Source organism: Eptatretus burgeri, chromosome 18 (assembly GCF_056783735.1).
Source record: "Eptatretus burgeri isolate ZD-2024b chromosome 18, Ebu_testis_v1, whole genome shotgun sequence".
In the NCBI taxonomy this organism is placed as follows: domain Eukaryota; kingdom Metazoa; phylum Chordata; class Myxini; order Myxiniformes; family Myxinidae; genus Eptatretus; species Eptatretus burgeri.
Genome location: NC_140978.1, coordinates 39,963,612 through 39,977,014, shown reverse-complemented (window position 1 = coordinate 39,977,014; position 13,403 = coordinate 39,963,612). Strand labels below are relative to the sequence as shown.

The window sequence follows — 13,403 nt, the reverse complement described above, 5'->3', positions numbered from 1 at the left end:
GTGCCGTTTGGAATGGCAGTGATGCGATGTTTGCAGGAGCGAGTTGTGAAGGTAAAGATTGTGGCTGTTGGCGTTGTTGTTGTTGTGAAGCGGCATTGTGGTTGGTGGTTGTTGTGTGATGGCGGTTGAGACGTGGTTGGTTCAAAATAAAGATAGAACTGAAAAACGGATATCTCAAAGGGTCGCAGCCCGAATGAATCACATTTATTCCCTCTAAACAACGGGTTTGGGGGCTTACTACACATGTACTTACAGAGATATCTCACCTGCGGGACCTGAATGGTGGTTTCCAAATTTCCTCAACCGCAACACTATATATATATATATATATATATATATATATATATATATATATATATATATATATATATATATATATATATATATATATATATATATATATATATATATATATATATATATATATATATATATATATATACACACACACACACATCGGGCATATAAAAATAGTGTGGTGGATAAAAACATAAGAAAGGAAAAATAACTTGCACCAAAAACTTTAACATTTTCACGCTCACACTGACGCTCACGCTCACGCTGACACTCACACTGACACTGACGCTCACGCTCACGCCTGGGGTATCGCTATAGCTCTCTGTTCTTGGAACAGGCGAGCTAAAAACCACGGCAAGAACAAACAGCTTCCATCTGTACTGGCTTGGAAGTGGAAAAGACCCCAAAAAAAGGCAATCTTTCTCGCTATTAATTAGTACCTTTGACACCAGGTATACTACCATTAATACCTGGTCTAAGCCCACTAGACATTAACCACAGGACATCTTGATGTGACCCTGTTTGTCTCTGAAGCATCCTGTTGAGGTTTCCCATTGGTTGCTCTTACTTTCTATAATTGTGGAAAAATCTCTTCTTGTTTTTTCTTTCTGATTTTTATTCCAGTTCAGGAGCTGCTACCCCGTGAATCATCGGATCAATTGGTTGGCCTGCTGCACGCCTGGGTTTCTGGAGAGCAGTCAACCTGGGTATAAACCAGCTATCATGTGAATGTTCTCCAGGCATTGGAGCTCCACCATAACCTCATCCGATCTGGGAGAGCAGACAGAAATTTATCTTGTGCTAACCTCTGTGGACATGTCGTGATATGAGATCCTCATGGTCTGCTCGATATAGTTCAGGAATGGTCGAAGAGATCATGAGTATGGATTGGGGGTAGGGGTGATTGAGCCGAGTTGGTGGTGAACAGCTTTTTTGAAGCCCTGGAGGGAGGATTGGGACTGAACAGACTGGGGAAGTTGATTCCACAGCTGAGAGAAAACAGGATCAAGTGAGTGGAGATGAATGAGCCTGAATTTTGTGGGTTTGACAAGAAGACTCGGTGTTGGCATGGTTTAGGCATCTGCTCCGAGTCTGGGAGGTCGGCGGTTCGATCAAACCATGGTCAAGTCATACCAAAGACGTTTAAAATGGTATGTGCTGCTTCCTTGCTTGACATTCAGCATTTAAAATGTTAAGAGCACAGACCATCCCGATAGGTTGGCATCCATGTGGAGGAGGAAATTCCTCCTTTGGAAGTGCCCCCGCTGAGTGTGGAGAGAAAGGAGGTACTATCGTCATGCTGTCGCTGCTACCCAGAGTATCCCAGGAAGGGATTGCACTTCCCACAAGCTCAGTGGCTAAGTTTGCCTCATCTAACGTGTGTGTGTGTGTGTGTGTGTGTGTGTGTGTGTGTGTGTGTGTGTGTGTGTGTGTGTGTGTGTGTGTGTGTGTGTGTGTGTGTGTGTGTGTGTGTGTGTGTGTGTTTAACTATGAGCCTTCGCTCCAGTAAAAATGAGGGTTACTGGGAGACCATGTGCACACTGCAGAAACCCGGGAGAGACAGAGCCAAGGGTGCAAGATCAAGAAGGAGGTGGTAGAATATAAAGAGGCCACCAACCTGTCTGCGATGTGAGAGTAACAGGTCTCGACACTCAGCTTTGTTGTGTGAGATCCCCATGACTTTGAGGGCATTGCTTTCCATGGCATGAAGAAGGACAAGGTGTGAGGCAGGGGTGTCAGGCCAAAGGGGAGAGCGGTACTCCATCAAGCTGTGGATGAAGGCCTTGTAGGTTGTCAAAAGTTCAGACTGGCCAATGAAAGATCTTGCATGACCAGCATAACCAGTATACCCAGGCATATGGCTTTGGAGGCCATCTTAGAAATATTGTCTGCCCAAGAAAGATCATGGCTGATGTTGGCCAAAAGTTGAGTGACAACCTCTTCAAGTGGTTTGATGGGAGGGTTTGCCAGACAGTCCTTTTGGAGAGATGGTGAGTGTATTGGATTTGGCGGAGTCGACGGCGAGTGTATTGGACGCATTCCTCGTGTTGCACCAGCTCCTGATTCTATCAGGTCTGCAGAGAGGTAATAGGCTGATTCCTGTCTGTCTGAAGAATGAGAAATGAAAGAGATGGGCAGGAATTTCTCGAATCAGATTATTTATAAAGATAAGGAATATGACTAGGCCCAATACACACTGGCTTAGGGCACTCCGGCTTGACAGGGAGAGGATATGAGAGGATCCAGTTAAGAGTTGCATGCTGACTTTGGGAGTAGAAGAAGTCAGTGATCCATTGGAGGAGGTGACCTTGGATTCCATGAGCAGAGTTTGGAGATCAAGGCAGGGTGCCAAACTGTTGACTTTTGAACCGTATGTAACACAACTCCAGCAGTTACAAGAAATGTCGCAATCGAACCACCAATTACATTCAGCCTGTGTCCAGCAATTCATTTGGGAAATGTTCACCAATTGGGTCAAGAAAGCTTCCAGGCTTCTCGTTCCATCAGTCAAGCAAGGGAATAGCCTTACCCAATGCTGCATTTACATCACCAGACATTTGGGAATTCCATTCCCAAATTATTATCTTCGCTACTGGAGGTGGATGGACATTATGTTTTCACCCGTTTGTCTGTCTGTCTGTCTGTCTGTCTGTCTGTCTGTCTGTCTGTCTGTCTGTCTGTCTGTCTGTCTGTCTGTGAGCAGGATATCTCAGCAAGTTGCAGCTGGATTCAGGAGAAATTTTGTGGACAGGTTAGGTGTCTGACCACGACGTGAACCGATTATATTTTGGTGAAGATCCGGATCCGGATCAGACTGTCAGAATTTTTTCAGTGCTTCTTCACCATTGAGAGATCGGGCCAAAAACGATATATCGCATGATATCTCAAACGGTTGTGGACGGATTCGGATGAAGCTCGGTGGACAGGTTGGGTGTGTGACAAGGACGAACGGTTTCGATTTTGGTGAAGATCCGGATCCGGATCCGAGAATTTTTTTGAGTGCTTCTTCACTATTGAGAGATTGGGCCAAAAAACAATTTTTAGCACGATATCTCATAAAGTTGTGGACAGATTATGACAAAACAAAGTGGATGAGTTGGTTATGTGACGAGAACAAGCCGATTCGATTTTGGTTCAGGTTCAGATCCAGATCCGGCCTATGAATGGGATACAAAACGTGTAAACTGTTCAGCCTGGTGGAGGTTTGCGCTCTCCCGACTGCCGTTCTAGTTACTTACTCTCTCCCTGGTCTTTTTTTCAATGCTCTTCTTGCCTCCTCCACAAAAGTATGGCTGCCATCAAAGTGTCCCCTTTATTAACACCAGTCTTCCCTTACTCGTAAGTAGCTTCATTGCCCCTTTATACCTCCCTTCTCAGCCTCTCGTGGGATCGAGAAACCTCTTTCATTTTTTTGAAACATCAAGTCACGTGTTTTTTTTTTGTTTGTTCGTTTGTTTTTTTGACATATGTGATTGACATGATCCACCATTTGCTCTTCTGTTTTAATTTGACTGTATTCCGTGTGACTCCCAAGCTGACTGCCCAGTCGCATGCTTGTGCGTTGCCGTTTTAGTGGGGTGGCTTAGCTCCAAAAAACAGGCCGATTGTGCACTTCTCTTAAAAGCATGAAACTTGACACATGGTTGGAGTAACACCATACAACGATTTTTATTCCAGGGGCCACCGGAAATTGCACCCCGTATGACGGCCATCTTGGATTTCAAAATGGCCGCCACTGTGGACCTGTTTTGTTAAATATCTCCTAAACTAGTACAGATATCGAGACAGTTGAAATGCCTATAACTACATTTTAGGACTCTCGGAATGCAATGGTGACATTAAATGTTTGAAAATTGTGGCTGCCATCTTGAAATCCCGCCATCCACAGCTATTTTGCTCTTAAGGTCGATGCTCACATTTTAGAGACAAATAAATTTTTGATGCTTTAAAATATTGATCAAACTATGAAACTGGTAGTAGTTATGCATCTACTCATTTCAGGGACATCATCATCGATTGTTATGGTGACTGCACAAGTGATCAACCCTACATAGGCCCGTTCATCTGCAACTGGAGATGGCAAAGCACATCAAACTTGTGGATCCATCTAAGCCAGATGCTGAAATGGGTCAAGTTATTCAGTGGGAACTCTGCATTCTTTGTCAACAGAACACCACTGAAAAGATTCGGTTTCCCAGTCAACGAAAAGGTGAACAAGGTGAAGCAACACTCGCAGGGTACAAGACATTGGCTGATAATCTCCTCGAGTTTAATAACCTTGGTCTTCTGCCCAGAACGATAAACATTGACACATTGGACGAAGGTCATGGTGTCGAGGCAGCTTCCATTGCTCATAATGCACGTTGGCATAGGTCGTGCAGGCTTACGTACAACAATACAAAACTGGAACGTGCAAGGAAGCGTTCTAAAGATATTCCGGCTGATGATGCAGGTGGAGGTACATCTGCTGTTTCTAAGCGCACTCGGTCAAGTTCTACATCATCAATTTCTCAAGATCTCTGCTTTTTCTGTGGGCGCTCATCTGGAAAAGAGAAACTTCATGAGGTTTCTACTTTCAAAACAGACAAACGTGTTCGAGAGTGTGCTGCACTTCTCAAAGACGATGACTTGCTCATTACATCTCAGTGGAGGGGATATGGTTGCTCTTGAAGAAAAATACCATGCAAAGTGCTTAGCCTCTCTCTATCATGCATCCATGGTCCAAACCGAGCAAGAAGGCACCGAGAATCTCGATAACATGCTCTGTAGCATAGCATTTGCAGAACTTGTGACATATATTGATGAAACCTGTTTGGAGGATGCCACCATTGCTCCTGTATTTAAGCTCGCTGATCTATGACCTGGTGTGGGAACGTTACCTGCCTGAAAGTCTGAAGAGCATGACCCGAGAATAGCATGGCAGGGGAGTTCGTCGACGTGTGGGTACCTCAGTTGCAGTTCCTGGACAATGGCAGAATTTTCTTCGTGTCGACCAAAACAAGACAGAACTTTTCAGTTTCCTGTCCAATGAAATAATCAAGCCAGTTGAAGACCAGAGCAAAGAGTTAGTAGTCACATTGGAAACAGAGGTTCTTGCTGCTCCACCACGCATGAATCTAGAATCACTTGCTCCGTGCAGCCGAGAAGAGACAGATGGCCGCATGTTCCTCCATGCAGCTGATGCGGCACAGAGAGGGAATGACAGGATCCTAATCCGAACCGTTGATGCAGATGTTGTCATACTTGCAGTTATGGCAACTCGGAGACTTTCTGTGAAGATATAGTTAGCCTTTGGAACAGGGAAGAGCTTGCGATTCCTCCCTGCACATGACATCGCCACTGCTCTCGGCCCTGAGAAGTCTAAGGCCCTCCCCATGTTTCTTGCACTGACAGGATGTGACACTGTGTCAGTGTTTGCTGGGCGTGGTAAGCGAACTGCGTGGGCTGTATGGGACTCGTTCCCAGAGCTCACAGATGCACTATCTGAAGTCAACCATGAACAAACAGATATAACTGAGTCCTGTATGAGCATTATTGCAAGATTCGTCATTTTGATCTACGATCGCACAAGTACATGTAGTGACATTAATACAGCACGAAAGAAACTGTTTGCAAAGAAAGGCAGACATCTGGAATCAATTCCGCCTACACACCATGCTCTGGTGCAGCATGTTAGGCGTGCAGTGCACCAAGGAGCATTATGCTGGGGCCAGGCATGACATGCACAGCCTGAACTCCCATGTCCAAGTGAGTGGGATTGGGAAAAAACATGCGACGGTCAGTTTAAACCAATTTGGACAACACTACCGGAAGCCGCAAAGATCTGCAATGAACCTATCCGGTGTGGATGCACAAAAGGATGCACTGATCGCTGCAGGTGTAAGAAGTCTGCACTTCCATGCACGTCACTTTGTTATTGTGATGGGGAATGCAACAGAGACGAGAAAAGTCAAGTGACGGTAACTGTGGTTTTTTGGTTTTTTTGCCAACTCCTTGTGATGTTTTCTTGATGGTTCATTCCTTCACATATTGTGCTAACTGATAGTTTGTTAGCCTTTGGATGGTGGCTATCTTGGATTATAAGATAGCTGCCACACATTCAATCTCACCATTGGATTCCTAGACCCCTAAAATGTGGTGTAGGCGTTAAAACTGTATTGATATCTTTACTACTTAATGAGATATTGAGCAAAATAGCTTGTCAATGGTGGCCATCTTGGATTTCAAGATGGCAGCCACAATTTTCGAACATTTTATGTCACCATTGGCTTCTTAGAGCCGTAAAATGTAGTTATAGGCGTTTCAACTGTCTCTATCTATACTAGTTAAGGAGATATTTAACAAAACAGGTCCACACTGGCGGGCATTTTGAAATCCAAGATGGCCACCATACGGGGTGCAATTTCCGGTGGCCCCTGGACTAAAAAATCTTTGTATTGCATTACTCTAACCATGTGCCAAGTTTCATGCTTTTAAGGGAAAGTGCACAATTGATCAGCTAAGCCGCCCCACTATTTGGCTTTTCGCTACATCCGATTCTTCTTCAATCGTCCACATTCCCATGTGATCTGTTCTATCGGAGTATCGTGTTGTGACCGCCAAGCATTTGCATCGTTTCTCATTTGATCAATGCTCTCGTGAAACACGTCATCCGCCTCATCTTTTATTTGACTCGAATTGCTATCCATTTTCTGATTCAATTTGTTCATGTTATCCTTCATTTTAACATTGAACCCGTGGGCTTGCTTGAGTAACGGTCTCGAACAGCCCATGGGACACTTCGTGCAAAATTCAGGATTAAATGTTCAGTCGTATCCCAGACCAATAGTCGGTGCAGGTGGTGGAGAAAAGTCTGGAATGCATTCATGATGAACCTACAAAATGTTACACAACGTGCTGGCCATTCGAAACGCTTGATATGAAAATACTGGGACTCAGGTTTGAGACCATGGGACGTGAGACACGAACGAAGGACTCGGTCGAGTTTCGAAATCTTCTCGCTATAATGAAGCAAACGTAAATATCACCGAAACTCCAAAACTGACATTTAACAGTTCTTAGGCTTACGTAGAGGTTCAAAACCCGGTTCTGTCTCTGCTCCCAAGGCCGGTAGATGAGCACGTACTCCAGAACATGTACTCCGACCCAGTCCGATGAACTGAGAAAGCTACTCTCACCCCGATGGTGGGAGTGCCAGCAAGTCGTAATGATTTCTAAAGTTTATGTGAAAAATGTTTCCACTTTACCAGGAAATTACTGTTCGTTTAAAAATAAAAAAATAAAAAAACGAACATGCAAACAACCCGTACAAACGTCTGAGTGTTTTCAAGTTGAGTCGTCAGCCGATTCAGGTTTCGTTCCATCAACGTTAAGGTGTGCGGCCATTTACCTGAAGATGTATTTTTTTTTCAATTGAACATTTTATACTTTTGAAAGGAAGAAGGAAAGTTGTGGGCAGGCGCTGGAGGAACCATCCTCGCAGAGTATCGAGTGAACGTTTTATTTTGAGTCCAAGTTTGTTGTGCTGTTTTCATTTTCAACTACGAGTGGGAGTCGAAAACTATTTCTGTTAACCATGAAGCAAAACTCGGCACAGATGCTCGTCTTCCCACAGTTTTCCCAGCTATGGGGTGAGTTTCTAGATACCATTGGAGTAGATGTCGAATTTTTGGCCTCAAAATATTTTTCGGGTCGAACGTGATCGCTCGCCACCCCTCCCACCACCAAAAATCTGATAATTACCTTGTGGACATGCTAGTCTGTCTGTCTGTCTCTGTGAGCAGGGTGTCTCAAAAAATTATCTACGGATTATGATGAAACTTTGTGGATGAGTTGGTTCGGTGACCAGAACGAGCCGTTCCGGTTCAGGTCCGGATCCAGATCCGGCCTAACATTGGGATCCAAAATGTAAACTGTTCATCCTGGCAGAGGTATGCACTCTACCGAGTGCCGTTCTAGTTTATGATGAGATAATGGAAGGATGTCCTACTTTTTGTACATCTCTTAGATGGTGGATAGAAAAGGGTTGAACCGTCATGGTGATCGCCTTTCTTTTTTTTTTCCAGCATGTCCGCCCAAATATTGGGGCCGAGAATGCCGGCTCGTCTGCACGTGCCACCCATATGGGCGCTGCCACTCAACCACCGGACGCTGCACTTGCCTTGCCGGACGCTGGGGACCGGCCTGTGAGAATCGCTGCCCCTGCCACAAAGGCACCTCAACTTGTGATCCTCGAACTGGCAAATGCAATTGTCTGCCCGGATGGTGGGGTAACCGTTGCGGCAATCAATGTGTTTGCGGGGCTGGTGCCCGCCGCTGCCATCCTGACACGGGGTGGTGCGAATGCAAGGTCGGCTGGTGGGGAACACGCTGTGGATCACGGTGCACTTGCAGAAGTGGTGAGTTATCTCTCAGCTCTCTTATTCGATTGGCTTGAACTATACGACCCCCATCTTGCAGCGACTGTCCAATATTTTGTGTCTGGGTTTTCTCGCGTTTATTTTTCTTCGCGAAGGAAATAAGAGACATGCAAAACCCTGAGTTCGGAGGTCATTGATGTAAAACGATTCTGGCTTTCATTGCTCAACCCACAAGTCGTCGACTTCCTGAAATCCAAGCCTTTTGATCAGCTCCACTATTTTATTCCTTTTCATTTCAACTCATTCTCTCAATCCATTCATATTGCTTCATTTCACTCCTCAGCACTGTCTCATTCCCCACTTTTTTCTCAGCCCTCGAACCCAGTTTGTATTTTGCACTTGTGAACTGGTAGGATGTTGGAATGTCGATCGAAGCATGCGAACCACCATGGGGAGCAAGGAATAACTGACATTTTGGGTGTTAATTCTTTGGAGCAAACGAGGAAGATTGAAGGTAGCATAAGGTGGTAGTGAGTAGAGTTGTGTGCGTCAGTTGAGCCGGGGTTCAGGGTGCACGTGGGTTTGGAATAACTCATTTTGATACCTCACCAAAGAGAGGATGAGGGCTCAGGACTTCAGTCTGTTCAGTCCCATTCTTCCCTCCATGACTTCAAAACGGCTGTTCACCACTACCTCAGGTCATCCCCTATCGATGCTCATGATCTCTTCTACCCCAAAATGACCCCATTCACAAGCACTCCCCTTTTCCAGGTTATTGTTATTTTTTTCCCCCCTCCCTCATCCCTTTTTTTTTTTTTGTTAGTTGGCAGTTGGTTTCTTCCTTCTCTGTTTCATCCCTGGTTTCCCCCCCCCCACCCCTCCTCTTCTTCTTGTTTCATTCAGTTTGTGTGCAGCTTTTTCCCCACCTTTCCTTGGGAATGTGTTTGGGAACTTTCCTTGGGAACTCCCCTCAAAAGGGGAGTGCTTGGGAATGGGGTCATTTGGGGTAGAAGAGATCAGGAGTATGGATGGAGGATGATCTAAGGTGGTAGTGACAGCTGTCCTGATGACCTGGAGGGAAGAATGGGATGGAACAGTCTGGGGAATTCGATTCCACAAGCGAGAGAAAAGGAACAAATGAGCGGAGGTGAGCAGTGAGCCTGGACTTTGTGAGTTGAACAAGAAGAGGGTTGATGGCACACTATGTGCACCCTGCAGAAACCTGGGAGGGACAGAGCGAAGAGAGTGAAGAAAGTGCAAGACCAAAAAGGAGGCAGTGGAACACAGAGAGGCCACCAATAAGGCAGCAATGTGAAAGTAACAAGCCGAAACACGAGGCTTCGACGTGGGAGATTCCAATGATTTTGAGGGCCATGCTTTCCATGGCATCAAGGGGGAAAGGTGTGAGGCAGCTGCTGCTGTGCCAGCCCAAGAGGGAGAACAGTACCCCATGAAGCTGCGAATGAAGGTCTTGCAGGTTGTCAAAAGTTTGGACTCGTCAAGAAAAGTCCTGCACGATGGACAATGCCCAGTCGGTGGCTGGCTTTGGAGGCCATCATGGGAATATGGTCGGCCCAAGAAAGATCATGGATGATGGTGAGGCCCAAAAGTTTGAATGACTTATTCATGTAACAGGAGTTGCTTCTTTGCCCCGTGGGACTTTTCCTCTTGCCTCTTTTCCACGTGGGACTTGCCTGGTTGCCGCGTGGGACTTGCCTGGTTGCCACGTGGGACTTGCCTCTTTGCCGTGTGGGACTTGCCTGGTTGCCGCGTGGGACTTGCCTGGTTGCCGCGTGGGACTTGCCTGGTTGCCGCGTGGGACTTGCCTGGTTGCCGCGTGGGACTTGCCTGGTTGCCGCGTGGGAATTGCCTGGTTGCCGCGTGGGACTTACCTCTTTGCCGCGTGGGACTTGCCTCTTTGCCGTGTGGGACTTGCCTGGTTGCCGCGTGGGACTTGCTTGGTTGCCACGTGGGACTTGCCTGGTTGCCACGTGGGACTTACCTCTTTGCCACGTGGGACTTGCCTCTTTGCCGCGTGGGACTTGCCTGGTTGCCGCGTGGGACTTGCCTGGTTGCCGCGTGGGACTTGCCTGGTTGCCGCGTGGGACTTGCCTGGTTGCCGCGTGGGAATTGCCTGGTTGCCACGTGGGACTTGCCTGGTTACCACGTGGGACTTGCCTGGTTGCCACGTGGGACTTGCCTGGTTGCCACGTGGGACTTGCCTCTTTGCCGCGTGGGACTTGACTCTTTTCCACGTGGGAATTGCCTGGTTGCCACGTGGGAATTGCCTGGTTGCCACGTGGGACTTGCCTGGTTGCCACGTGGGACTTTCCTCATTGCCACGTGGGACTTTCCTCTTTTCCACGTGGGAATTGCCTGGTTGCCGCGTGGGACTTGCCTGGTTGCCACGTGGGACTTGCCTGGTTGCCACGTGGGACTTGCCTGGTTGCCGCGTGGGAATTGCCTCTTTGCCGCGTGGGACCTGCCTCTTTGCCGCGTGGGACCTGCCTGGTTGCCGCGTGGGACTTGCCTCTTTGCCGCGTGGGACTTTCCTCTTTTCCGCGTGGGACTTGCCTGGTTGCCGCGTGGGACTTGCCTGGTTGCCGCGTGGGACTTGCCTGGTTGCCGCGTGGGACTTGCCTGGTTGCCGCGTGGGACTTGCCTGGTTGCCGCGTGGGACTTGCCTCTTTGCCGCGTGGGACCTGCCTCTTTGCCGCGTGGGACCTGCCTCTTTGCCGCGTGGGACCTGCCTCTTTGCCGCGTGGGACCTGCCTCTTTGCCGCGTGGGACCTGCCTCTTTGCCGCGTGGGACCTGCCTCTTTGCCGCGTGGGACCTGCCTCTTTGCCGCGTGGGACTTGCCCCCTTTCCCCCTTGCCCCCTTGCCACGTGGGACCTTTCTCTTTGCCATTAACCAAGATGAGCAGAACCTGAAAAAAGAAAGACTAAAATAATTAATTAATTCAAATATGCACCCTCTCTCCTTGGTGGAGAGTGATTTACCAATGAGGTCCTTATGATTATGACTGATTAACCTCAAGTGTTATTTCAGAAGTTCCCCAGACAGAAGGTCTAACGGGCTCTATTGGGTTTTCGGGGACTAAGGGTTCTTATGGGGTTTTCAGGATCTTCGAGGTTTTAAGGTTATAAAGTGTCTTAAATGGTCCAAAGGGTTTAAAAGGTTGAAAATGGTTTAAAGGGGTCTAAATGGTCTAAGCGGTCTCAAAGGTGTAAGGGCTTCAAAGAGCTACAAGTGTGAAGGGTATGTTCCAATAGTCCTTTATTAATGGAGGTGATAGACGTAGTCAAGGTGCAATAATAAGTAATTAAGACAAACTCATATTCAAGTGGTACCTAATTAATAGACTCCCAGGGGTCGACCAAGACTTCACGTCAACGAGGGTTCACCATCCGCCCGTGTTTTTCAGTTTTATGTGCAGAATATTCACACATAGATATCATGTGAATCGGTTGAAAAATGGATGATTTATGTGACCTTGACCTTTTGACCTATTGACCTCAAAATCAAAAAAGCTTCCGGTTTGTCACTACCTCTTCCAGGTGGTGAGGTTTCGTGAAGATCGGAGTACAAATGTGGCCTGTAGGCGATTGACATGCAAACAGACAGACAGACAGACAGACAGACAATAACAGACCAGACCAACCACTACACTTGCGAATCTTCAATTTTACAAGTTACAGACGGACAGACAAAGAGATGGGAGGGGAAACGCAAGCTCCGTCCACCCTTGGTGCCAGAGGTGTCTCGAGCAGAATTGTGACTGGAATTTAAATAACAAGTTTAGTGACAACCCGGTCGAAAAGTATCTAAACGGTTCTTCTTGTTGTCTTTGCGAAGGTGTCGGTTGTGAACAGCGTAGTGGCCGCTGCGTGTGTGGACCACGGCGCTGGGGTCAACTTTGCCAGTTCCGTTGTATGTGTGAGAAAGGTGGATGCGATGCGACGACGGGGGTCTGCATTTGTCCTCCTGGCTATCGAGGACTTCTTTGTAAAAGTACTTGCCCTCCAGGGCTCTATGGTCCAAAATGTAGCCTCAGGTGAGTACTTGCTCCTTGAGGTCCTTACCTTTCACTTTTTAAATGTTATCTTCTCACAGTGATTTTATGATGCGTATATTGTTCACTGTAAACTAGTCTGCAGGAGCAAGGCCTTGCTGAACTCGTGTTTAAGGGGTATTTGGCAATACTGTACTCGTCACACCTGCCAAGTTCAGGATGGCACGAGTGAGCAACCATGGAATTTGAACCCACAGCAACCAATGGAAGAATAAATGAGTCTTTATCTCCTCAACCAAACAACCACCGGCTCACGTGGCGCGTCGGATGCAGAAATTAAAATTGATGGATCACATTGGTAAATGAACTGTGCAAGGAAGTCCCCATTGAGAAAATTGCATACTGTAGTCTCTTGTTCCTCATCCCTTCACCCTTGTTTACATAGGTGTGGTTGGTGTCAGGAAGGAAAGGCCTGCGAAACTACCAGTGGCCTTTGTGAATCCTGTGCTCCAGGATGGAACGGTTCTCGTTGCGACGTTCCCTGCCCTGATGGATGGCATGGGACCGGTTGCTCGCAAGCCTGCCCTGCGTGTCGAGGAAATGCCAGCTGCCGGGCACACGACGGAACGTGCGCCCACTGCCCGTCAGGCCAAACCGGTGCCTGGTAAGTTGAAAATCCTGTCGTGCCGTGGCTGATGAGAGCGAGAGCATGTGGCGAAAGGGGGTGTTTTA

At 47.2% G+C, this 13,403-nt stretch overlaps 1 protein-coding gene across 4 annotated transcripts in view; it reads left to right on the top strand.

The window, feature by feature from the left end:
- LOC147008944 (uncharacterized) overlaps window positions 1–13,403 on the top strand; it is a 60,375-nt gene that overhangs the window by 15,399 nt on the left and 31,573 nt on the right. For 3 of the 4 annotated variants that reach the window (XM_085864267.1, XM_085864265.1, XM_085864266.1), the window contains exons 4-6: window positions 8,364–8,696; window positions 12,515–12,713; window positions 13,117–13,335. In XM_085864267.1, coding sequence (XP_085720393.1) covers window positions 8,364–8,696; window positions 12,515–12,713; window positions 13,117–13,335 — 751 coding nt within the window. Of the gene's footprint in view, window positions 1–7,832; window positions 7,929–8,363; window positions 8,697–12,514; window positions 12,714–13,116; window positions 13,336–13,403 lie in introns of those variants that run through there. The other variant, XM_085864268.1, reaches the window with a different exon arrangement.